This window comes from Sander lucioperca, chromosome 6, assembly GCF_008315115.2.
Source record: "Sander lucioperca isolate FBNREF2018 chromosome 6, SLUC_FBN_1.2, whole genome shotgun sequence".
In the NCBI taxonomy this organism is placed as follows: Eukaryota; Metazoa; Chordata; class Actinopteri; order Perciformes; family Percidae; genus Sander; species Sander lucioperca.
This window is the reverse complement of record NC_050178.1, coordinates 7,868,372-7,890,839: the sequence shown is the minus strand read 5'-3', so window position 1 is coordinate 7,890,839 and position 22,468 is coordinate 7,868,372. Positions and strand designations below refer to the sequence as shown.

General features: G+C 39.2%; 2 protein-coding genes and 1 long non-coding RNA gene across 4 annotated transcripts in view; 1 reads left to right on the top strand and 2 right to left on the bottom strand.

Annotated features, from left to right (window-relative positions):
- The window catches only part of LOC116051363, an 11,978-nt gene extending 7,347 nt beyond the window's left edge, over window positions 1-4,631 (bottom strand). The window contains exons 1-2 of the long non-coding RNA XR_004105334.2: window positions 4,528-4,631; window positions 4,109-4,201 (exon numbers count right to left, since the gene is read on the bottom strand). This is a non-coding gene — a long non-coding RNA (uncharacterized LOC116051363). The remainder of the gene's footprint in view (window positions 1-4,108; window positions 4,202-4,527) is intronic.
- Window positions 3,892-12,460, top strand: tarbp2 (TAR (HIV) RNA binding protein 2). Of its 2 annotated transcripts, none has more exons than XM_031301709.2 (7): window positions 3,892-4,085; window positions 5,876-6,190; window positions 6,368-6,437; window positions 6,581-6,698; window positions 7,004-7,131; window positions 8,713-8,908; window positions 10,502-12,460. In XM_031301709.2, the coding sequence occupies exons 2-7, from the start codon at window positions 5,886-5,888 to the stop codon at window positions 10,657-10,659; spliced, it is 975 nt and encodes a 324-aa protein (XP_031157569.1). In that variant the 5' UTR covers window positions 3,892-4,085; window positions 5,876-5,885; the 3' UTR covers window positions 10,660-12,460. The 2 variants fall into 2 exon arrangements, with proteins under 2 accessions (XP_031157569.1, XP_031157568.1); XM_031301708.2 differs by lacking the exon at window positions 3,892-4,085 and adding an exon at window positions 4,701-4,943.
- On the bottom strand, window positions 11,969-22,468 carry tespa1 (thymocyte expressed, positive selection associated 1). Its single transcript, XM_031301700.2, has 12 exons — window positions 22,104-22,468; window positions 20,494-20,710; window positions 20,208-20,250; window positions 19,186-19,226; window positions 18,515-18,568; window positions 17,380-17,419; window positions 16,861-16,908; window positions 16,483-16,578; window positions 15,931-16,139; window positions 14,630-15,786; window positions 13,775-13,874; window positions 11,969-13,051 (listed from the first exon to the last, which is right to left on the bottom strand). The coding sequence occupies exons 2-12, from the start codon at window positions 20,636-20,638 to the stop codon at window positions 12,960-12,962; spliced, it is 2,025 nt and encodes a 674-aa protein (XP_031157560.1). The 5' UTR covers window positions 20,639-20,710; window positions 22,104-22,468; the 3' UTR covers window positions 11,969-12,959.

Here is a 22,468-nt window from a genome sequence, read left to right as displayed (position 1 = left end):
TACTTTGCATATCACTTTTAGCCATCATTTACATTAAAGAAACCAGAATCAGAAAAGGGTGTATTGCCAAGTAAGGAATTTGCCTTGGTGGGCTAACAGCAACCATGTTACAGAAAAGTACAATAGATGCGCCTCAATGATTAAATGCTTTTCTTCTTGTATGCAGTAAACTCGGTATGATTTTGAGTCCAGATGATGCAACAATCTTGTATCTTTCAGCATTGCTTCCTATCTCTCCTCGCCGAGTCATTATTACACTGGTGATGGAGGTTAGACCACCCTCTCACTTTTGACAGAACAAACAGCAGTCTGTGTGGCTTGCATCATCAAACTTGGAGTGCTTTTCATATTTCCAACTCTAATCATACAATGTCACGGCCCTTTCTAGCCCAGAACCGCCTTTAAAGTTTAAAAGGAGTCCTCCCTCACTGCCCGATGCTCCAAATGCGGCACTAAATGAGGCCATTTTGTTTATAGGAACTGTGGGAGGGTTGTGGGTGACTCTGTGCCCCTTTAAAAAGATAATATGCTTCCCATTTAATGGCCTCCGGATGACAAATTGCTTCCAGGGGAAAATTAAGTTAAGAAAATTGCATGTGTGACACGAAAAGACATATCCACTCTACTTAAGATGTTTGACATCCATAATTCAATTATACACAGCAGTAGGTGCAGTGATCACAAGTATTTCTCATCATACATTAATATGATAGTAGTAATTGTGACAAAATGATTAATTTCTAAAAGATTTAAGGTACTTTAAGGATATCTATGGTGAGAGCACATGCAGTAAAACTGGCATGGTTCACTTAATTTTGACCATAATGAAAGTTTTTTTTTTTGATTGACAAGAGGAATAGCCCTATATCTCTTGGTTGTAAAAACACTTGATGGCCAATTATAACCTAATGCCCTTACAAATATCTATAGCACCCATAAACTGTTCTTTCCTTTTGAAAATGCTTACTATCTTGATGGTATGATGGTATTCTGAGTGATATACAGCCCAAACCATTCTTGTTTGCTTTTTTCAAGCCACTAAATACTTCCTTGGAACATTTTAAGTGAAGGGATTTAAGAGAGACAGTGCAGAAAAGGAGTGGTAGATTTGCAAAAACACAAAATGCTCAGGTGAAAAGGTAGAGAAAAGACAATCAGATAGACCGGCGGCCAAACGGCTAATTAATCTGGATCTGGACCAACTGAAGAAGGAAAAAGAGTCAGGGAGGAGGAAGGGAGGAGGGAGGAGAGAGGAGAGACAGACAGACAGACAGACAGACAGAGAGAGAGAGAGAGAGAGAGCAAGAGAGAGAGTCAAAATGCAGAAAGAGAACTGAGTGATTTGGGTTGGAAGCAGAAGCAGGGAGCCAGGGTTGGCAGGGTTTTGGTGGAGGAGTGTGGTGGTTCAGAAGTCCTCCAGCGCGAGGCGCCAGTGTGTCCGGCGGGGGCCCTGACCATGAGCTGCCTCACCCCCCCAGAGCCATGGCCACAAACCCCCTCTCCCCCTTCACCACCAGCACCGCCACCCATCCAACCCAAAACCCACTGGCAGTCAGCGCTTCACTGAAGCTGCTGCTGCTGCTGCATGTTTATTTAATATTCTGAAGAAATTGAAATATCTTTGTGGGTTAACATACATACATACACAATTACATATCACTCACCCTCTCACACACACACACACACACACACACACACGCATACGTTCACACACATTCCCACCACAATATATATATATATATATATATATATATATATATATATATATATATATATATATATATATATATATATATATTTATATTTATATAAATAAAGTAGAGTAATAACGTTCTCTTGATCTGTGGCCAAGAATAGAGTTAGAGAAAATCTTTTTCAAATGGTGTTTTCAGAAGTGTAGAGGGAGGAGCGTGAATGCCTGACACTGCATGTTGCCTGAGCAGGCGGCATGTCTCAGACTGACTCCCACAGAGGAGAGAGAGCATTAGCAAAGTGTTTGACAAACAAGAAATAGTTCACTCACCCTGTTTGTGACAGGAACACTAACTGTGAAAAGTAAATAAGGCCAGACATTTAAATGTTGGCTCCATCATACATGGATGGTGTTAATTCTATTTTTTTTTAAAAAAGCATTTCACATGCTAAGCAATTTAGCAACCCTGAGTGTGTTGTCTGTGAATGGGAACATACATGTATGAGGTGTTAGTGGAGTGCTAAATGAATGAATGTGCATGCCAGTCTTTTTCTGTGTGTGTGTATTCACGCATGGGTGCACACACATCCATAATGAGGCTCTGATCATTGCAAAGCAATTCCTTCAGACAGAAATCCTTTAAACAGCCTTGGTTTTTGGGCTTCATGCTATCCCCCTTCTGTCTCCTCTCTCCTCAACAGCCACCAACCACTGCTGCTGCCAAAAATAACAGGAGCGCCACTCGAACCCGCGCCTCACCACGGCACAGCTTGGCCACAAGAGAGGGATCAAAACACACACAAAAAAGGAAACACATCATATTGTGGAAGGAGGGAAAAAGAGCATTCATACAGCTCCATGCTTGAAGATATCTACGGATGATTTTGGCAAGCATGGGAACCACACATACTAATTCACCATGCCAAGACAGGGAAAAGGAAAGTGTTTTTGTGGATGTTTGTGTCAATGTGTGCATACATTTTGGATGTACTGTATCTGCTAAGACGGTATTCATTTCTGATCTCATTCAGTCAGTTATTCAACCACAAGTTCAATAAAAACACTTACGTTATCACAATGAATTTGGACTTTTAACTGACAAATGAAGGCCCAGCGAACAGGCAAATTAACGCTGAAATTATGAAAAATGAGTAGGAGGGGTATACGCTGGTCACAGATAAATCATGGTGTTTTGATTGTAGGTTTGGGAGTTCAAACGGGAGACAACTTTACTCATCGTCATGGCCAGTTCACTTTGTGTTGCACTTGGCAAAATGTGCTTATCCACACTTACACACTGATGCCAGTGAATGAAGCCATCAGAATCTAAGCTATACTTCAATGGTGGCCAGCAGGGGTTTACGAGCAAACCATCATGGGATTAATTGTCGAGGCACAGAAATAAAGGAAGTGATGGAAAGGTGGAAAATGTACTGACATATTTTATGGAAGTGCTGCTATATCGGTTGGCCAGAAGCTTCTAAACTTGTGGGTCCAAAGGATTTTAAGGGTCTGCACAACTCCTCTGGGTATTCACCAAAGCAAAGGGATCCAAACTAAGCAAAGAAACTCCTCCAAGATTAGAGTTGACTTTTTTTTCATAAAATATTACTCAAACCGATCGATTATCATAATAGTTTGCGATTAATTTGATAGTTGACAACTGATCGATTCATCTTTGCAGCTCTACCCTCCACACACCCACTAAAAGGTAATGTTTAGTCATGCCATGTAGGCCTATTGTATCTTCAACAAATTCTTACTTATTTCATTGTGTTGTGTTTTGTTTTTACACTGTGTTGCACCACATTGACTTGTAGCTTACTTTTAATTAAACCTGGAGCTTTCCATTTGATTTTTTTTGCACTTTTGATTGCCTGATTTTATTTAATTTTTTTTAATAATCTTGATTTTGTTTCCCATGTAAAACCCTTTGTACCTTTCTTTTGAAAGGTGCTGTATACATTGAGTTTGCTGTTATTATAGAGATGATTATATTTTCCCGGTTGTTGTTTTTTTTTTTAGCTTTAGGATGGTCAGTCTACCAAACTAGTGACATTTCCTGTGTTTCCGTGTTGGTCCATAGTGGAGAAGACAGGTGCCAGGCAACCTAAAAGGCCCCAAGGTACTAACAAAGCACCGACCGAGAGACTTGTCAGATTGGCAGAACAGTGACTGACTGTCGCCCTCTTCTGGTTCCTTTTGGTCAAAACAATTATTGCACTGAGAGCCAGAATGCAAACCTGTCGAGCCAAACAAATGCTCTGTCATTGCGGTAGTTAAGAGTACCGTCCAGTCCAGCTACATACGCAGAAAACATTTATAAATGATAGGATAATGAGTTCCTCACACGCAGAACAAAACAAGGCAGAAACAACTAACGTTTACTCAGGTACAGTTGGTACTGGCACTTACTTGACAACTTCCATTTTCTGGTACTTTTTCATCCAGTGCAGTTTTCTTGACAGCTGCAGTTTGAAGATTTCAGCTAGCTTGGGGGCTAACTAGCTGCAAAAAATAACGTTACACTCATAAATCATGTTTGTTTTGTTTTAAACTCAGCAGTTCCTGCACTGACGTTAATATCATACAACTGTGAAGGGTTATCATTTACCAACATAAGTTTTCTTTTGGTACTGTCTTACGTTAGCTACGTTAATACGTTCATATAGCTACTGTAAAAAAAAAAAAAAATAAATAAAAAATATTATAGCTTTAACGTTAGCTACGTTAGTTATGCACCATTTTAAATGGGCGACTTCTAGTTGTGATGGATTTTTTTCCACCACTGCAAACTAAATTCTCCAGTCTGTTTAGCGTAAGTGACCATTCACCTGTTTCTGTTGTGATGAAACCGATATGTGTATATTTGTATCCTAGCTTCGCACACTTTCCATTTAAAACTCGCCACTACATGCGAGCAAAAACGGTGTTTTCCGGTGTTCAAAACGAACTACCTCAAAAGCGTCCACTGACCAATGAGAATTCGAGTTTCGCGGGACTCCGTCATACGTCATATCTGTGCTCCAACAGGACCCCGCTGCATTCTGTTGGAGCGGAGGGGTCTTCGTCTGCTCTTAACATATCGTTGCCTCAGCATCTGTCTGGGAAAATATCGTCTAATGAATGCAAGTGTCTGTTTTGGTGGGGGGATTAACCATCCAATAGCGATCGGCTCTGTCTGCGTGAAATAGGGAATGAACGACGAGACAGCATCGGACAGCTGGAAGAGAAACTCCGGGTGCTCCAGGTGTGACGCTGCATAGAAGCTAAACTAGCATAGCATCGTGGCTAGCAGCAGTGGCTATTTTATTAATAGATTATCGAAGTGCCTGCTACAACAAAGCTACTGGTTTTACTTCTGGCTAACACACCGACATTTCATTAATATAAACTTTACTCCGCTAGCTTCAAAATAAGAGATCTTGTTGCCAACCTGAGTATACTGTCATTGATTTAACTTTTATAAAGACATGCATGACACATGACAAAGCAGAGAAGTGCTTGTTATTAAGCCTACCCTTATTGTTAAAGTAATAGAAACTCATGTCCACAATACAATTCAAAATCACCACAAATTACAGCCTTCAAAATGACCATATATAGTTAAATCAACACCTGACAAAAACTGAACTGAACATTATAACCCCCATGAAGATAGTGTTTATTACATAACTGTTGTATTACACTGCATGGCATTCAGCTACAGTAGCTGCACATACTTGTACCATTGCATCCTCTTGCAGTGCATTTTAAGGTGTTAACATGGCAAGTTTTTCCATATTTTCCTTTTAAACTTAAGCTTTTTGCTTAAATTAAATACTCATGCTTGCAAAGTTATAATAAGTACGACCTCATCTAAAATTAGTCCTCATGATATGTAGACATGCTGATGTTTTTGATTTCATTTGCTTAAGTTTTTGAGTTGAGCTGCTGGGATTATAAGGAGCTGAAGGGGATTTTTGTTTATGGTTACTTCCACAGTGAGTTTTCTAGATTTGAGTAAGCTGTATGGTGTTTCTGGATAGACTGCACCGTTAATTCATTTTGAAAATGAATTGTTGTTTCTGAATTAAACAATCATGCTATAAAATGTTTTTCTGAGAGGTATTAATGACACAGTTTTCTAAAGTCAATCAACAGTTGCTCAACAGTCCTCATGCTGGTCCTTCTTTTATTTAGTATTGAGCAAATGCTGGCTGTGAATCCCGGAAAGACGCCCATCAGTCTGCTGCAGGAGTATGGAACGCGGATAGGCAAGACCCCAGTGTATGACCTGCTGAAGGCCGAGGGACAGGCCCACCAGCCCAACTTCACATTCCGCGTCTCCGTCGGAGAGATCAGCTGCACCGGCCAAGGGCCCAGCAAGAAGGCAGCCAAGCACAAAGCAGCCGAGGCTGCTCTGAAGATGCTCAAGGGAGGTCTTGGAGGTCCCGCCGGTGTTGGTGTAGGAGTAGACGGGTTTATTGGGGTTGATGTGTCTACTGATGGCGACAGGTCAGTTTCTTATTTAGTTTTTTCATTTCTTTACATTTTCTCTAAAGCTAAAATGATACATAGACAGCTACGCTGGGAAAACAAGATTTGTGGAAACATCTCAGTACTCTCTGTACATTTAAGCATTGAACAAGTTTGAGATAGAGGTCTGTGTGGTTTCCTCCATTTTCTGCACAGCTCCCAGTCAGAGATGAAGACCTCAGGCAGTTCTCAGCAGTCTGAATGTAACCCCGTAGGAGCTCTGCAGGTGAATATACAAAGATAACGCCTGTAGTTTAAGTAGTTATTTTTGCTGTTTGACTGACTTTCCAGTTTTGTGTTATGAACATTTGCATACTTCATAGTTGCATGCCTTTTGTTTTTGTACTCGTCTGGGATCATCTCTGCCAGGAATTGGTGGTGCAGAAAGGATGGCGTTTGCCAGAGTACACAGTCACCCAGGAGTCTGGTCCAGCACACCGCAAGGAATTCACCATGACCTGCAGAGTCGAGAGATTTGTGGAAATCGGTAAAATGCACATTGTTACATTCTTGGTGATTGTTCTGTGTGGTTTTGTCTGTTTTGTTTTGACCACAACACAAATTACAAGAACATTGACCGGTCTCTGGCACAGCTAAAAGTTGCCTCTAATAAATGGAAATCTTAACAGGAAGACATAGATAAGGCTAGCTCAATTAGAGCAGATATCAAGTAAACTCTTCGGTTGCTTATGCTTATCAAAGTCTTACTGAATGAACATCAGTAAGTCAGTCTCATCATCAATCAGTGGTCAAGACTTGTGCCACATTACTCTATCACTTGTTTATCTCCAGGAAGTGGAACCTCCAAGAAGCTAGCCAAGAGAAATGCAGCAGCTAAGATGTTATCGCGTATACACGACGTCCCAGTCGACCTGAGGACCAGCAACGAGGCTGACGTGGAAGAAGACACATTCAACATGGTGAGAAACACACGGAAATTACCTTTCTTTGTGCACCAGTTGACAAAAATCCTGCATGTTAAATTATTTGGCACATTACAGAAAAGGATGCACAACACTCCATATTATGCAAATATTGTATTTGCATTACATAGTGCTTAATAATGTCTGCCATTTCCAGTTTTTTGTCCTTCGGATGTTATGCAGAATACTATAAGTCATAAGTCACCCCATCACCCCTTTTTCTTATTCATAAATATTGCTGGCAGATGATACTGTTTATTACAGGGTTTTTTTCGATTGCTAAACGACAGTGGTCACAACTGAAGCCACATGTGCAAAACTCTAACTACAGTCTGTATTACCAACAGTCAGCTGAGCTAAACAGTTCACATCACCTGCAAAACTCATTCCAAGCAACACAACTCTACCACACATCTCAAAACAGGCTCAGTGCAGCCAAACACTTTGAACAATCTTCATCGAGACAACACACACTGTCACTCAGAACACACTGAGAGTAAAAACACTAGCATCAAACACCAATACATATAAGAAACTTTTCATCTTTACAGTTTCAATAATTTGAGTGACTTCACACTAATCAATATTTTCTTTATAGGAGAGTGAAATTCTTTCACATGAATTTTTTAGATTTTTATAACATACCAGTTTTTAAGGTAAACAAAGAAGGAATGAAAATCAGCAGTTTGCTTCAGTGTATATATATATATTTTATTTTGTCTGTATTCATTTACATAATAACTAGAACAAAAGTTACAAACTAAAGGTTAATCCTGCCTCTCTCCAGCAGTAGGCCACATGTTTTCATCAACACATTGGATGTCCTTTCTTGCCATGCACCTGGATCATCTCTAAATACAAATTACAAATAGTGTTGTCAGTTTTTCAAATTCAATTCAATCTACTTTATTTATCCAAAAAGGGCAATTCCATTCCCAGCTGTCTTCAGACCCCAAGAACAAAAACATTTACACATAAATGCATACACAACAGACAGCAGATTGTCAGAAACAAAATACAAGGGACGGGCAGCGAGTGTACACAGCCCTGTTTGAGGCGAGAAATGACAGATGCATGTTTTCATGGCTTCCACCTCCATTACTTTCTGAAAAACAGTAAGTGTGCAGTTTTACTATAGTAAAGGTAGTGTTTTTCTCTTCTTTTTTTTAATAGCTGTGTATGTAACCTCAGACATCTTACCTGGACATATGGGTATCTTTGCTCTTTTACCTGTTCACTGTTTCTCTCGAACGGTACAGTGAATAACTGCTTCATTCTTATTTGGTGTTTCTTTATTTACAAAAAAAGGCTTTCTGAACTTTCCCTATATATATATATATATATACATTATTGACAGCAGTGTGAACAAAGTGCTGTAAATTCAGTGTCTTGCAGGTTGTTGTTAAAGCCATGGGATAAGTGTGTAGACTTTTGACGTAGACGTTTGGTCCACATGAACTGCTGCTGTGCAGACTGTAGTTAGAGTTTTGCACATGTGGCTCCACTTGTGCCCACTGTTGTTTAGCCATCAACAAAAAACTGTAACTGCTATGAACTTCACTTCTACTGCACACACAGCACATGGGGATCAGAGCTGAAACGGGCAAAAGTAAAGGCTTCAGCTGCACGTGGGACTCTCTGCGTAACTCTGCTGGAGAGAAGATCCTCCAGCTCCGCAGCCACCCTCTGGGCATGCCCACTGGCTCCAACTTCTGCTCTTTGCTCAGTGACCTATCTGTGGAGCAGCGCTTTGACGTCAGTTACCTGGATCTAGGTAAGTTCACAAACAGTAGCTGTAGAATAAATTACAATTACATTCCCTTGTGCCGAGCACCACATTAGGACTACAGTGGAGGCTTAAGAGGAGTTTAACACTGAAAGGTTAAAAATGAAATGTGGAGTCTATGAACATCGCCGGCTACGTGTATACATGCATAAATAGCTGCATTGTAGCTAGGAGCATGTAAATATAATGAATTAGTTGAGCTTACACTGAAACACAAAACAAAATAAATGGCATGCTGTGTGATAACTCTTATCATGTGTCATCAGATATAGAGGATGTAGTCCAATGGCGAACCATCCTATCTGTGGACAGAATTTCACAGATGGACCAGAATACTAAGAGAACAGATTTGATTTGATTTGATTTGTTTAGAGTTATTGGGAGCTCCATTAGCTGGGGCCATAGCTACGTGGAGATAAGAACATGACAGAACATGACATCAATCAATGATGGTCAGTGATGGAAGATGAACACACCTGTCTTCATATAATTTGTCCAGTGAACATAGATAAATTCTAATTTTATTAAATAGTAATGTCAAACATTTAGTTGTATTAAAACCTGTTATGGGTAACTGTCATTATTTTATCTTCTGCAGAGAAATGTTCAAACATTAAAACAATAAGGCCGGCTACACACTGGCTGCGTGGCGTGAGCGTGTCAGCTGCGTGGCGTGTCCGTTTTTATTTCGGCTCCCATGTTAACAGGTTAGAGCTTGCACACTGCCTGCGTGACACGCACGTCTCAACGCATGCATGCTAGAAATAGAACCGACGCCTATTTTTCACGAGACACGCAAGCGTGTTGGAAGCGTTTCCATTCAAAATATTGTCATTTTGACACAAATACATCTCTAGGAAAGTCTCTAGGTTTTGACATACATGCAGATATAAATGTAATAAAAAAAATAATAATAATAATTATCGATTTTCAAATATTGCACCTGTCAATACAGAACAAAATATTCCGTAGGCTATTTTGCCGTCAATACTGCCGACGTTGTCTTTGCTGTAATCAAATCCGTATATATTTATGTTTAACATGATGTATACTACTGCTTGAGTGCATTTTATCAATGGGAAACATCCATGTGTACAGACAAGGCTAGCAGCAGCAGCGCCGCATCAGACACGTTTCTGGTGTGCAAAGATATAGAAAACGGCACGCAGCCGCCACGCATCCAGTGTGTAGCCGGCTTAAGACCTTAACTGAATGTATGGCTGGTATCTGGGATATGTTATGCATATACATGTAGTCACTGACACATTTATTGTAAGTGAAAGTATGAAAAAGGGTCAAAACTGTCAAATCACCAACCAGTTTTATAATGGAAATAATATCTGTCAGTTAAATGCCACTAAAATACACCGTAGTGCTCTTTTCAGGCTAACTGAGGTGGAATGTGAGACACGTAATCTACATCGAGAATGGTGTCTTAACTTCCAGAAACACTTCCAAAGCAGCAATGATGGCGGAATTATCTGTTTCATAGTCAAATCTTGCTATATTCTGCTGTTGAAGCAAACAAAACAAAATCAACGTTAAAAAGAGACATAACATTCTTGTTCTTTCTTGTTTCAGAGGAGCGCAGTCTGAGTGGCCTGTGCCAGTGTCTAGTGGAACTGTCCACTCAGCCAATCACAGTGTGCCATGGCTTTGCTCCAAGCATAGATGCCGCTCGAGCCAATGCAGCCCACAATGCACTGCAGTACCTCAAAATCATGGCTGGAGGAAAGTGATATCATCTTCCTTCTCACAGACTGGAACCTGTAGCCACACAATGCCAGGATAAATTTCCTCTTTGGATAACAAAGGCACTTTTGTGATGATTTCAAATAACGTGAATTACCTCAAATGTGGAAATAGAGACTTTTTCTGCCCCCAAAATAACCCCCGGATTGTCGTATGGATTTCTTATTGTTGCCAATGAAGTTTAGTTGCCCAAAAACTCATTTCCTCTTCTGCTTGACATTTTGTATATTTGTCACAAATGATTTAAAAATGTATTTTCAGTTTGCGTTGCTCGGCATTAATACGCAGCACTGTATTTCCCTAAAAATTAGTTTTAAAAGTCTTTATCTGATTTCATAAATGGTGCTTTTGCAGTAAGTTCCCAAATAACTGCAGACAAATTCTGATGCAAAAAAATGTGCAAACAATCAAAGGGGTTTGTAGAAATTGGGCCATGGAATCGCTAATTACTGGTGCTTCGTTTAATCCCGATCATTGATGGTTGGACGAAAGAAAAGAATTCCACCCATGTGCCGAAACATGGAGAGAAAAGGACTCTGCTGAAAAGATATCAGAAGATAATTATTTTAAAGACTGCCCTGTTTTCAGATGAGCAAAATGCAGCTTTTGTTGTTTATAAAATTTGAACCTTAAAAACTCAAACTGTTTGTCTCTGTGATGTTAATGTTGGTCCTTAAATATCTGTTTAACATTATGAACTCAAATAGGGTTCAAGTCATGGAAATTAAACCTTTCTAATCATGTTACTCTTTGGCGTTCACAAAGTAGAAATGGTGAGAAGGATCTGTAGACTCAGATGACTGAAAATGATGAATTGTCCTTGTAATGTGTGCAATTTTGCACCTTTTATAGACTTTTTTTGCTTGAGTTTGGCTTATGTTGATCGCTTTCATAGCAGCAACAGAAATACTACTCATTGTGTGTTTCGATTGTGAGGATAATTAAAAAAATACTCTACAACATTACAATTATATTTAAAATCTCATTGGTCCAATTTACTCCTGAATGTGCCAACAACATTGTAAAGTGTAATTATCACAGCTTTACAATTTGACATTTTTTAGCACACTTTTTGCATGAGGAGTGATTCCCTTTCAGTGTAAGACAGATGAGTTAACGGTAAGAGGGAAGGAGGAAGAAAAAAACCATTGTGAGTCTCTGATAAAGCATTGTTCTCGTTACTTTTCACTTTCATTATCATAGACCAAACAAACCTATTATTTGGAGTTTCAATGTTTTTGTGCTCATTATAACCAATACGGTTTAATTTATGATTTAAACCCCTGTGATTTTTTTTCTGTCAATGTGACTTTGATTCCTGTCATGATATCTGAAAATTGATGATGGTGATTTTCCAGATTATTTTCTCCAAGCACTTGCTGTGTCTTGGTGTAAGGATTCGTTACCACCCCCCTTAATATACTGCCTTGCACTCAGCTGGAACAAGTATTGAAAAGAATGAACGGTTTGGACTAGATAATGTCTTTTGCAGAATGCAGGCTGACCATGTTTCTGTACATTTCCTCCCACTGGTGTGTTTGATGTTAACCTCATTCTCTGAAAAGGCAGATCTGCATCTTGTTTTTCTGATAATTCAAATAAGGAACTTAGGCCGTTTTTTAAGTGAGTTTTAGTTGCTGAAACCCTTGACAACTATGCTGACATTTGAGTTAGACTTCTTTGTTGTGGTAGTAGAAAAGGTTGGCCAGTTTTAGAGAAACAATGAACTACTATGTGAGCTCCATGTGAAATTGACTTTGTTTCCAATAAAACATTTTTTGTACATTTTACTGCCAACTGTTGTAATAACTTGAATATTCTCCAATAACCATTTTATAATTTGAACATGGTCCACACAGTATTTCATCAAGACCTTTGTACAGGAACAGTTTTACCGTATGATTACTTCTTCTCAAAATTCTGTATTCAGTATGAACACGGAAGAAACGTAATGCTTTGCATGTCTGCAAGTGCAACTCTTCTTATTGAGAACAAAAAGCTTCTCCAGTCTCTGAAAGTTTCACATGAGACCAAGTCTGTTTAAGATTTAGACTTTGTCTGTAAATTCCTTTCCACTGCACTGTACCCATCAGACAACAGCACACAGTAACAACAGTAGTCTGGCCTGTTCAGCGAGGTCTATTGTTTACATTTAAATATTTTGGGCCGGTTTGACTGCAGGCCCTTTTCTTGGAAACTCAAATCTTCAGTGCAGGAAAAAGTCCACAGATGAAAAAAAACAACACTACTTTATTAACACTTTTTACATGGAGTTCTGGTTTTTCTGTCATCTGCTATGTGTGTTGGATGAGGGGCTGACTTCTTCGTCCGCGTAGCCGCTGCTGTCTGACTGCATGCTGTCGCCCCGGACCACCTCACCTACGTAAAGATACAAACAGTCAGGCAACGACTTCATGCACTGTATACCACTGCATAAATGCAGCTGCTGTCTGACCTGAATAGACACACAAAGCTACGTGCTGTATGTTCCTACTGACAAATACACATGCACAATTATACACACATGCTCACACATAACATCCTATTCTACACATATTTGTCTCAACTATTAAGTTCACGTAATGTCTAATTTCATTACGAGACCTACAGTGAGCCCAAAATAAAAAATTCAAAATTCATTTATTTAGCAATAAGGTTTAGGTCTGACGCGTGCGCACACACACACACACACACACACACACACACACACACATTGGTTTGTACATTTCTACAAACATCAAACGTGTAAACTGTAACAGCGTTGACTGAGAACACCCTTTTCTTAACACATGAAGAAACACAAGAACCGTTTGAACTGTGCCGATTTAGTTGTGAATGGGGTCAGCAACTGCCAGTCATCATTGTTTATGTTGTCCTTGTTTTAAAACCAGAGTCAAAGTCCTTGTATGTGTACACATACTTGGCCAATAAAGCTGATTCTGATTCTGATCAGTGTATTAGAAACAGCTATTTTGAAATTATGACAGGCCATGTTCCTATAAATTATGACTGTCAAAGTCTACCAAAGCATCAGTTGTAACGACGGTACCCATGACCTGTGTTCATATAAAAATCAATCACACAAACAACATATAAATATACCTTTGCATTGATGTTTGTTGGACAACAGAGAGGTTGTTGTTGTTGTAGTTTCTGAAAAATCCGAAAATTCTCCAAAATCTTCCTCTCCTGCACTATGCACCTATAGAGACAACAGGTATGAAGTATATATTATAAGCTTGTGGTACATACTTAAACCCATTTATTGATAGAATGTCAGTGATTATATAGTAATATCACTTGTTCAGTTTTCAGTTATAATCTTCAATCTATCTAATCAAAATCATGCTGTCGTTCAGATTGCATGTTTTTGCAAGCATGCTATTCCTGCATGATGGATAATCAATGAAAATCATTCTGAGAGTGGCAATAACAGGCACTGTGGTGTGAATGCTTTGCCACTGTTGACACAACACGAGGCAACTCACTTAATTTATTTGACCATTACCCATAACACCACACCAAAGAGCCATGTATGATGAGCCAGAACCTAACAGCATCCACTGACGAAAGAGCGTATTTTGCTAGAATAACTAGGATAATAGTTTAAACTGGACAATATTAATATGAAATGTCCTGGTTTTTAGCATATTCTTTCATCATGTTAGTTTCCTAAACGTTCAGAGTAAGTACGTTTGTAATTAGTATCATGATGATCATTTAACCTGGATTGATGAGTGAATATTTACATCAATTGCCATGTTGAGTCAACCAGAAAATGTTTGTCCTATTTTTAGCAAAAATCACTCTAATCATTGCTTGATTAATTATTTCCAAATGGCGCTACAGATGTAACATACTACATATACCTCAACTAGAAAAATGTTGTAACTTTTCTTTTATAATATTACATTTTTACATGTAAAAAAATAAAAAATACTATTGTAATTACTGTACCTCCTCCAGCTCAAAGGAGTTAACCTGTTGCAGGTTATTGGACTCGTGGCCCAGGCCCTGATGTGTCTGTGGTTTCAGGTACCGGCTTTCCCCCTCGTTAAATGACTCCTCACATGTCTGGACAGGTGTGACAGTAGAAGTATGATCAGAATCTGGTGTGTTTGAGGAACAGGAAGAGACGTCGTCCCCCTCCCAGCCAGTCACAGTGATGCAGCAATTGGTGTAGCTTGCAGTGGGGGCTGGGACTGGAAGTGATCTGGCTGCATCCAGCTGTTTGGCATCTGGCTCAGGGAAAGCTGTTTGTATATGTGATCCAGGACATGATTTATCTATGCGTTCTGTCTCAGAGGAGACAGGAGGTAAAGTGTTTGTTTTTGGACAAAGTGTGCGTTGACAACAGAAAGGTGCCTGGTGTACACTTTCGACTATCTGCGGGCAGATTAGATCGTGTGTAATCTTGGCAACTGGTTTCAGATCAGCAGTCCATGTCTCACTTTGAGTTGAACACGAGTCCAGCTGACGTGTTTCTATCGCAGTTTCTCCTGATAACGATGACGCTAGAGTTGTTCTTACACTGTGAGTCCTGGTGTCGAGGTGGTCTGGTTTGACACAGTTTTCATCGGCATCAACATTATCGGTTTGTTTGCTGCCCTGCATCTCCCTATTACAGATCTTATTTCCATTTTGAAGAATGTCTGTGTCCACCACAGTCTGCTGTGTTTGCTCCTCTTTCCCACTGTCACAGGATTTATCACCATCCGTGACCAGCCCAACATCCACAGCTGGATTCCTGTTATAATATTCCCCCAAATCCAGTTTCTTGGTCGCCCCAGTCTTGACTTTTTCCAGGACTATATCCACAACATCAGGGAGGCTGGAACTTTTCATGGGTGAGGGCTGCGGAGAGGTGGAGTCTGACCCGCGAGGAGAGCCTGTGTACAGACACATCTTGGAGACGGTGTCCTTCAGCCTCTCCACCGGAGAGCGTGGCTCGCTGCGGACAGGGCTCCTGAAGCGTTCGATCCTCTCCACGGGAGACGAGGAGAAGGTAAACTCTGGTGTGGCCAGTTTCTGTACAGGAGTGCGGGACACGTGAGAGTAGAGGGAGTAGAAAGCGTTGGCCATTGCTGTGAGCACTTGCACTTGTCTGAAACGACCTGTGGGAAGAATGAAATGCAATTTAAAACCAGAAACCTAATGTATAATGGATCTCATTTGCTACATCCCAGATTTATTTCACCTTATCACACATCAAACAGAATCATACAATTCACGTGACAAAGATGACTCTGTAGTCTTACTAGCAAGAGAGAGGCTGGGGTCTTCCTCTCGTATCCGCCGTAGCTGTGAGTCCAGGAAGAGGCGGAAATTGATGCCCTGAGACATGGAGGGGAAGGTGAAGAAGCGAGAAGGGATGCGGACAGTGACCTGCGGCTCATCGCAGCCGAAACCCAACTCGTACAGCGTCTCCTCCGGATCCTCCGAACACAACTGCAGGACCTCCGATATACTAGTGTGGATTTGAGAAAAAATGAAAGATGAAGTTCATTTCATGTTAAAAAGGTTTTTGTGAACCCCTTTGAGACAAATTAATAATAATAATAATGAATAAATTAATTTAATAATAAAACATGGGACCAATAAATACAAATGAAAACAATAAAGATGAAATACTATCAGGGAATAAATATATAAATATATATTAATCAGGTATAAACAGGCCAGAAAAGGATAAATGTAAAGGAGGAAAACCGATTTGGAAACGTGCAACTTGTCAAGAATGTCGTTCAAGAGCAAAAAGCCCATTGTCAGTCGAGAGAATAATGAACATTGTAATAGTGTTGAAGCCTCACCTTGATGAGGAGGAGAGGCAGGAGGAGGAGAGGCAGCTGGAGGCCATGCTCTGGCCCAAGTTCAGTGACGGCAGACATAGTTTCTGACGAGGGGTACTGTGGACAAGACAAGATACAACGCATAAGAAACATACAATAATCTAAAGTATTAATCAAAGTAACAACGCAAAACCTATAGTTACGCTTCAGAATCTAAACAAAGACTTGTCAGCAGAGAAGCAAATACAAAGCCTCAATTGGTTTTTGATTTGCATTTCCAAAAGTAAAAAAATAAAGCTTTTCTTCTATAGAAAGATTCCTATGAACAATTATTTGTAATACTTTTTGGATCTGTTCTGATCTGTTCATCTTGGGCTAAGGAAGAAGTTGTCCACTGACCTGGTGAGTCTGCTGGGACCTTGTTGGGATATGGGATCGTGTACGAGGCTTCATGGTCATCACAGAGTGAGGAAAAGAAGAAAAATAGCAACAGTCCATTCTTTTAAGTTTCTTTAGTGTTGATTTAGTGAATTCAGAAAGTCACGTGTCTTCAAAAAGTCTTTCAAAACTAAAAAAGTGTCCATATAATGGACCATACTTTAGTTATAAACACCTCATTTACACCTCTGAATCATTTCAATAAAAACACTCTCAGTATGCAGGGGGTAGGGAGAGAGAGTTAAAGATGCATTTTGGACCGAAAGTGTATCATAGGCCTGTAAATCCAACTAAAACACATCAGTGACAGTTTATCTCTCTCCTAAAGTAAATATGTTCTAGTGCAGAAAATAGGAAATTGAGTTAAAAATACAGTTTACATTTACATTTAAGCAACATGGATTCATATTAATTAATATTCACTAATTCAATTGCACGACATTCCTCGTTTCTTGTTGTTTCATTGTTATTGCTACTCACCCAGCTTCAGGTGTAATCTCTCCACCATTTAAACAAGAAGCTGAAACAAAAAAGAAAGCATTTCAGAATGAAAGAGGGATATGTTAAAATGCATCTGAATGTAGGTTCCATAGTTTATTTGCAGTTTGTTAGGTGAGTTGCCCAATAGTTAATTTAGACTAACGCAGCACACAACTCATGATCACTTTGTGCCTAATCATGCTGACAGAAGCTGTCATACAGCTGCAGAAGTAATGAAAAATACGTACCAGGATGTCACTAAAAGATAAATATATATGTATGTCATATTAAGTACATAAGGTGTCATCCAACCATTATCTGTAACCACTTATCCTTGACAGGGTCACGGGGGGGGGGGGGCTTAAGTCTATCCCAGCTGTCATTGGGCGAGAGGCAAGGTATATCAATCAATCACACAGAGACAACCAATCACCATTCACACCTACGGGCCATTTAGAGTCACCAATTAACCTGTATGTCTTTGGATTGTAGGAGGATTCCACAGAACCTGGAGAAAACCCACACTGACACAGGGAGAGAACATGCCACACAGAAGGGCCCAAGCCGACCAGTGGGTTTGAACCCAGATCGCTCTTGCCATACGTTGACATCCACATATGGTGTCATGTTACGGATATTTGTTTTGTACCACAAGACATATGTTAAACGTAAGGCACCAAGCAACGAAACTAAAGGCATTATGCAATTCTTTACCCTGCTGTTATGTCCAAAGATATTAGTCTTACTACTTAAATTGTGACATTATTTGATGTTTTGACCTTAAATACAATTATATTTTTTCTATTTTGTTATGTAAATACTGTATGTGTAGATGTGCAAGTGTGGATACATTTCATATAAAAAAAACAAAAATCCTTGAATGAATTATTAACTTTTGAAAGGGGGAACTTTCTGCTCTACACTTCCCCTTCTTAAAACCTAACCTCTTGGCAGACATACAGTAATACGGTGTAACACTGGACATTTCTCTGACTTATTCCAAATAGGTCAGTCTCTGAGTGTGCGTATTCTTCACCACTATTACAAACAGAACAAACGTAGAGAATAAAAAAAAATAAAAAAATCCTGACTTGTTACTTTTCTTGTGTTTTTCTTTCTGTGTGTGTGTACTTACCATCAGCACCAAGACTTAGCTCATCGTCAAAGTTTCTGGCTTTCAGCACAGACTCTGAAGAAAAGACACACAGTCAATGCTTTAAGTAATTTCACATGAAGTGGCACATATCTTAATTTTCTAAAATTAACAACAAAAGAACGGACAAAATCCGGTTTTGAAATATTGCTTGTATGTGTCACTGGTGGTATATTTACTCTACTACTTTACTTAAGTATTAGTTAAGTTAGTTAGTTATTAATTTCATGCTACTTTATACTGCTACTCATCTGCAATTCAGAGGAAATATTGTACTTTATACTCCACTATAGTTACACGACAGCTTCATTTAAATTTTACATTCTTGATCTTATCAAATATATATTATTATCATCAAAGTGTACTCAAAGTATCAACAGTAAAATAACTATAATTCAGAATGTGAGTGTTATACTATTATACATTATATTATTGGACTTTTGTAGCTAGCTGGTCAGGGTGTATCTAATTTAATGACATTATATACTGTTGAGTAGTTTACTTATAACAGTGTGGTTAACAGTGTGGTTTAAGACAAAAGTGTGTTTGAGTTGATTTGCATTTACCACGTGCAACAGTAAATTTGTTAAATGCATCACAGGTTTGGTAAATGGTACATTGTTATTTATGACTTTGTTTCAGTTCGTACTCACCAACACTCAGTTGGCCAGTCTTCTCTGAGTACGCCTCCGACCTGCAAGATATATTCCAATATGTATTGCATAACTACACACACACATATGCAGTGTCCTTTGCATGCTTCATCTCTCAAATAAGTGATAGCGTTTGCATAGATAGCCTCATCTGGAGATAGCAGCCTAGCTACAGAGCACGCTCTCAACAGGCTGCTGATGTTTGTCAACTTCCTCTTATAGAAATGTTCACATGCTGAACAGCATTAGTGTCAACACCTCCAAACCGATCTGGACATTTTCATGTTGAGTTCTCAGAATACATACACCATCACGCCACTCCTTTTACTGTATTCTTCAGTGTTAGGAGCCATTTAGATGCACGCTGTGTGTAGTACATCACTGACTACCAGCTTCCTTCTCTGTAACTGAAATAAGAGACATGATGAGATGTCTGTGTGTGCTGAACTTCTTCCTCCAATCAGTTTCATAACAGGAAGAAGGAACTGTTATTTTCTTCTATATAATAACCTTACTCTAAACCACAGGGAAATTTTGAAAAAGTCAAAGGGCTTAAGTTGTGTGCTATATTGGTGAAACAGCCTTGAAACTGGAGGACTTATTGAAATGTTTGCATTTATATCCTGACAGTAATTGCTTTTTTTTTTATCATAGTCAACATTGCTGTGAAATGTTGTCAGCATCATGTCATGGCCTACAAAGACATCGGATGTGTCATTCAACATTTGCAGATCTCAATTCAGAGCACTCTAACATTATGGTTTAAAAGAACAAAAATAAGCTTGTTTTTTTCCAAATGGAACTGTAAAAATACCTCATCTAAGGCTAAGTTGAAAACAATACTGTGGCTAACCTCACCACGCTGTCTTCCTGGAACACCTGACTTCAGAGAGTTTCCACTTTCTACTTTACTGTTTGTTAAACCGGTTTCCAACGACTGACACCTTGTCCTTCAGAGCCTGAGCTTAAAAAAAAAAGATCATCTTACAAAAAAAAAAACATAGTAAAGCGAGCTGACTCACCCACATCCCAGGAGCCAGTTCTCAATCTTTCCTGTGAAGCATCCTGTGGAAATCACACATGTGCAACACTTAGCTTTATGAGTAATTCTCATTAAATTAACAACTCTTCACTCCATTTCACAGTTTTTTAACAAACATGCATACTTACTATATATATATATATATATATATATATATATATATATATATGTAATGACAGAAATTACAGTGACACTACTTGATCATGGGTATCCTCAAGCCCAATTCATCTGTAAACTGTAGCTGTAGATACTGAGTTTGGACTCACCGTCAGAAAAGACATCATCATCGGCTATAGAGGCAGAGGGGAGGTTGCATGGTGGTCCCTCAGGGTCCAGCTCTCCCAGAGTGGGCCACTGTCGGCTGCTGTTGATCCAGGCTCGCCGCCTCACTGTGGACGACGGGCTCTCCATCGCCTCAGTTCACATCAACGACTGTATGAATGAAGGTGTACATGCAGCCCAGGGAACATGGTGGGGTCGAAGCTACAGGCACAAGGACAGGACAATATATTTTCCATGTCTTTTTTTATTTTAAAGCAGGTGAAGGTGAAAACTGTGAAAGTATTAAAGCACTCAACCCAAAGAGAAATACACACAGCTACATCAGAAACGGTGGCTTTAAACGAGCCGTCAGAACTTCTGTACGGTGGTGATGTCACAACGACACTATATATATAGGTAAGTGCCGCTACACTGTAAACATTATCAAGGTGGTTCTACTTAAAAATGTAAGTTCAGTTGCTGCCTTAAAAATGTGAGTAAACCCAATGTTAAGAATAGTGTTGTTTCAACTCATAAAGTTAAGCTATAGAATATGTTTAATTAATGATCATTTATTGTTTGAACTTGATACTGTGAGTTAAAACAACCATCTATTTTACATTGTAGTGCCATTACTGTCATTCCCCGGCTGCAATGACGGTGCAGAGACTCCGAGAGCGCAGATGGGACTCGGCTGAGACTGAAAACATTTTATACTGAAGTCCATGATATTCACTTCTTTGTGCCAGTATTCTTTATCAGGAAAGTTGAATGTATTATGCTTCCTCATAAAATGTAGGCTATTATATGGCATATTGGACAAGCCTTTTATGCAGTTGAATTGAAATTGATATATTAATTACATTCATTTAGATTGATCTGCCATCACCATTGTAGAGAAATGAATCCGGCTTTTTTTTTTTTTTTTAAAGCGTGAACACCTTTTCATACAAACATATTTCTGTGGATGGCATTCACTGACAGTAAAACTTTATTGAAAGCCAATACGGCAAAATATCAGTCAAACCATAATATAAATTAAACGAATAATTAAAAGAATTATATGACTATGCTGCATCAAGTTCATGAAAACCCAAGTGCAATAAAATATCTGAGCGTGTTAAAAAATAAAGTGCATATAAAAGATGTATGTAGATATAGAAAATGATGTAAGGTGACTACAGTAAAGGAGAGCATGGAACATAACAGATACAAACACAGAGTGACAGATGGAACCATCCAAATTCGTTTAAATTCGAACTTGCAAAAGGTTTAATATTATATGTGAATTAATGCCTGTGAAAGTCCTAATTGCATATCCATTTGTAAAGAGCCCAATCTGGTTAGTTTAGAAAAATACAATTTTGGTGAATAGAAAGCGTGTCATGTATAGGATATAAAAGATTGTTATAAAGAATATATTGGAATAGGCTACACCTTTTGGGGGGAAAAAAATGGACATGTTTGTCGCGATTATAAAAGTAGCCTATTTTAATGTCATCCATAGCATAGCCTAGAAGATTTTATTTGCAGGTTGTGTTTTTAGCTGTATGAAAAAAAAAGCAAAATTAAAGCAAAATAGCGAACAAAGTTGAGAGAAGAAAAGCAGCTTTACCTTCATGGATGCAGGTTTCGATTGTGTCAGTGGCGCTCTTTCTCTTGTTTCCTGTTGTCGGAGTGCTGAGATATCTATCTGATCTGCAATCGTTTGCAAACTCACAAACTGCATGCAGCCTGCGTCCGATGGTTACTTTACGATGATCAGTTTCTGGTGATTTCTTCTGATTCGTGTCAGTTTGCCTGCATGTGTGGTTGAATTTGCGCGGATTATTGCAGGGGATGGAGTTTTGGCAGACTGTAGGAAGTGACTTTGCATCTCATCTGAAATACAACAGTTTCATCAGCGTGGGGCGCAGCTATGACACATCCTGCAGAAACAAAAGCAGACTGACTCGGAACAGCTTTTTGGAAATGTCAGAG

Bases quoted from the DNA above. Each gene is read 5' to 3' on its own strand.
- tarbp2 (XM_031301708.2), top strand. From the start codon at position 4,891: ATGAACGACGAGACAGCATCGGACAGCTGGAAGAGAAACTCCGGGTGC. The intron at 6,699-7,003 runs GTAAAATGCACA...GTTTATCTCCAG, and splicing joins CGAGAGATTTGTGGAAATCG to GAAGTGGAACCTCCAAGAAG. The intron at 7,132-8,712 runs GTGAGAAACACA...CTGCACACACAG, and splicing joins AAGAAGACACATTCAACATG to CACATGGGGATCAGAGCTGA.
- tespa1 (XM_031301700.2), bottom strand. From the start codon at position 20,638: ATGGAGAGCCCGTCGTCCACAGTGAGGCGGCGAGCCTGGATCAACAGC. The intron at 20,251-20,493 runs GTGAGTCCAAAC...TGATTTCCACAG, and splicing joins TGATGATGTCTTTTCTGACG to GATGCTTCACAGGAAAGATT. The intron at 17,420-18,514 runs GTAAGTACACAC...TTTTTGTTTCAG, and splicing joins GCTAAGTCTTGGTGCTGATG to CTTCTTGTTTAAATGGTGGA.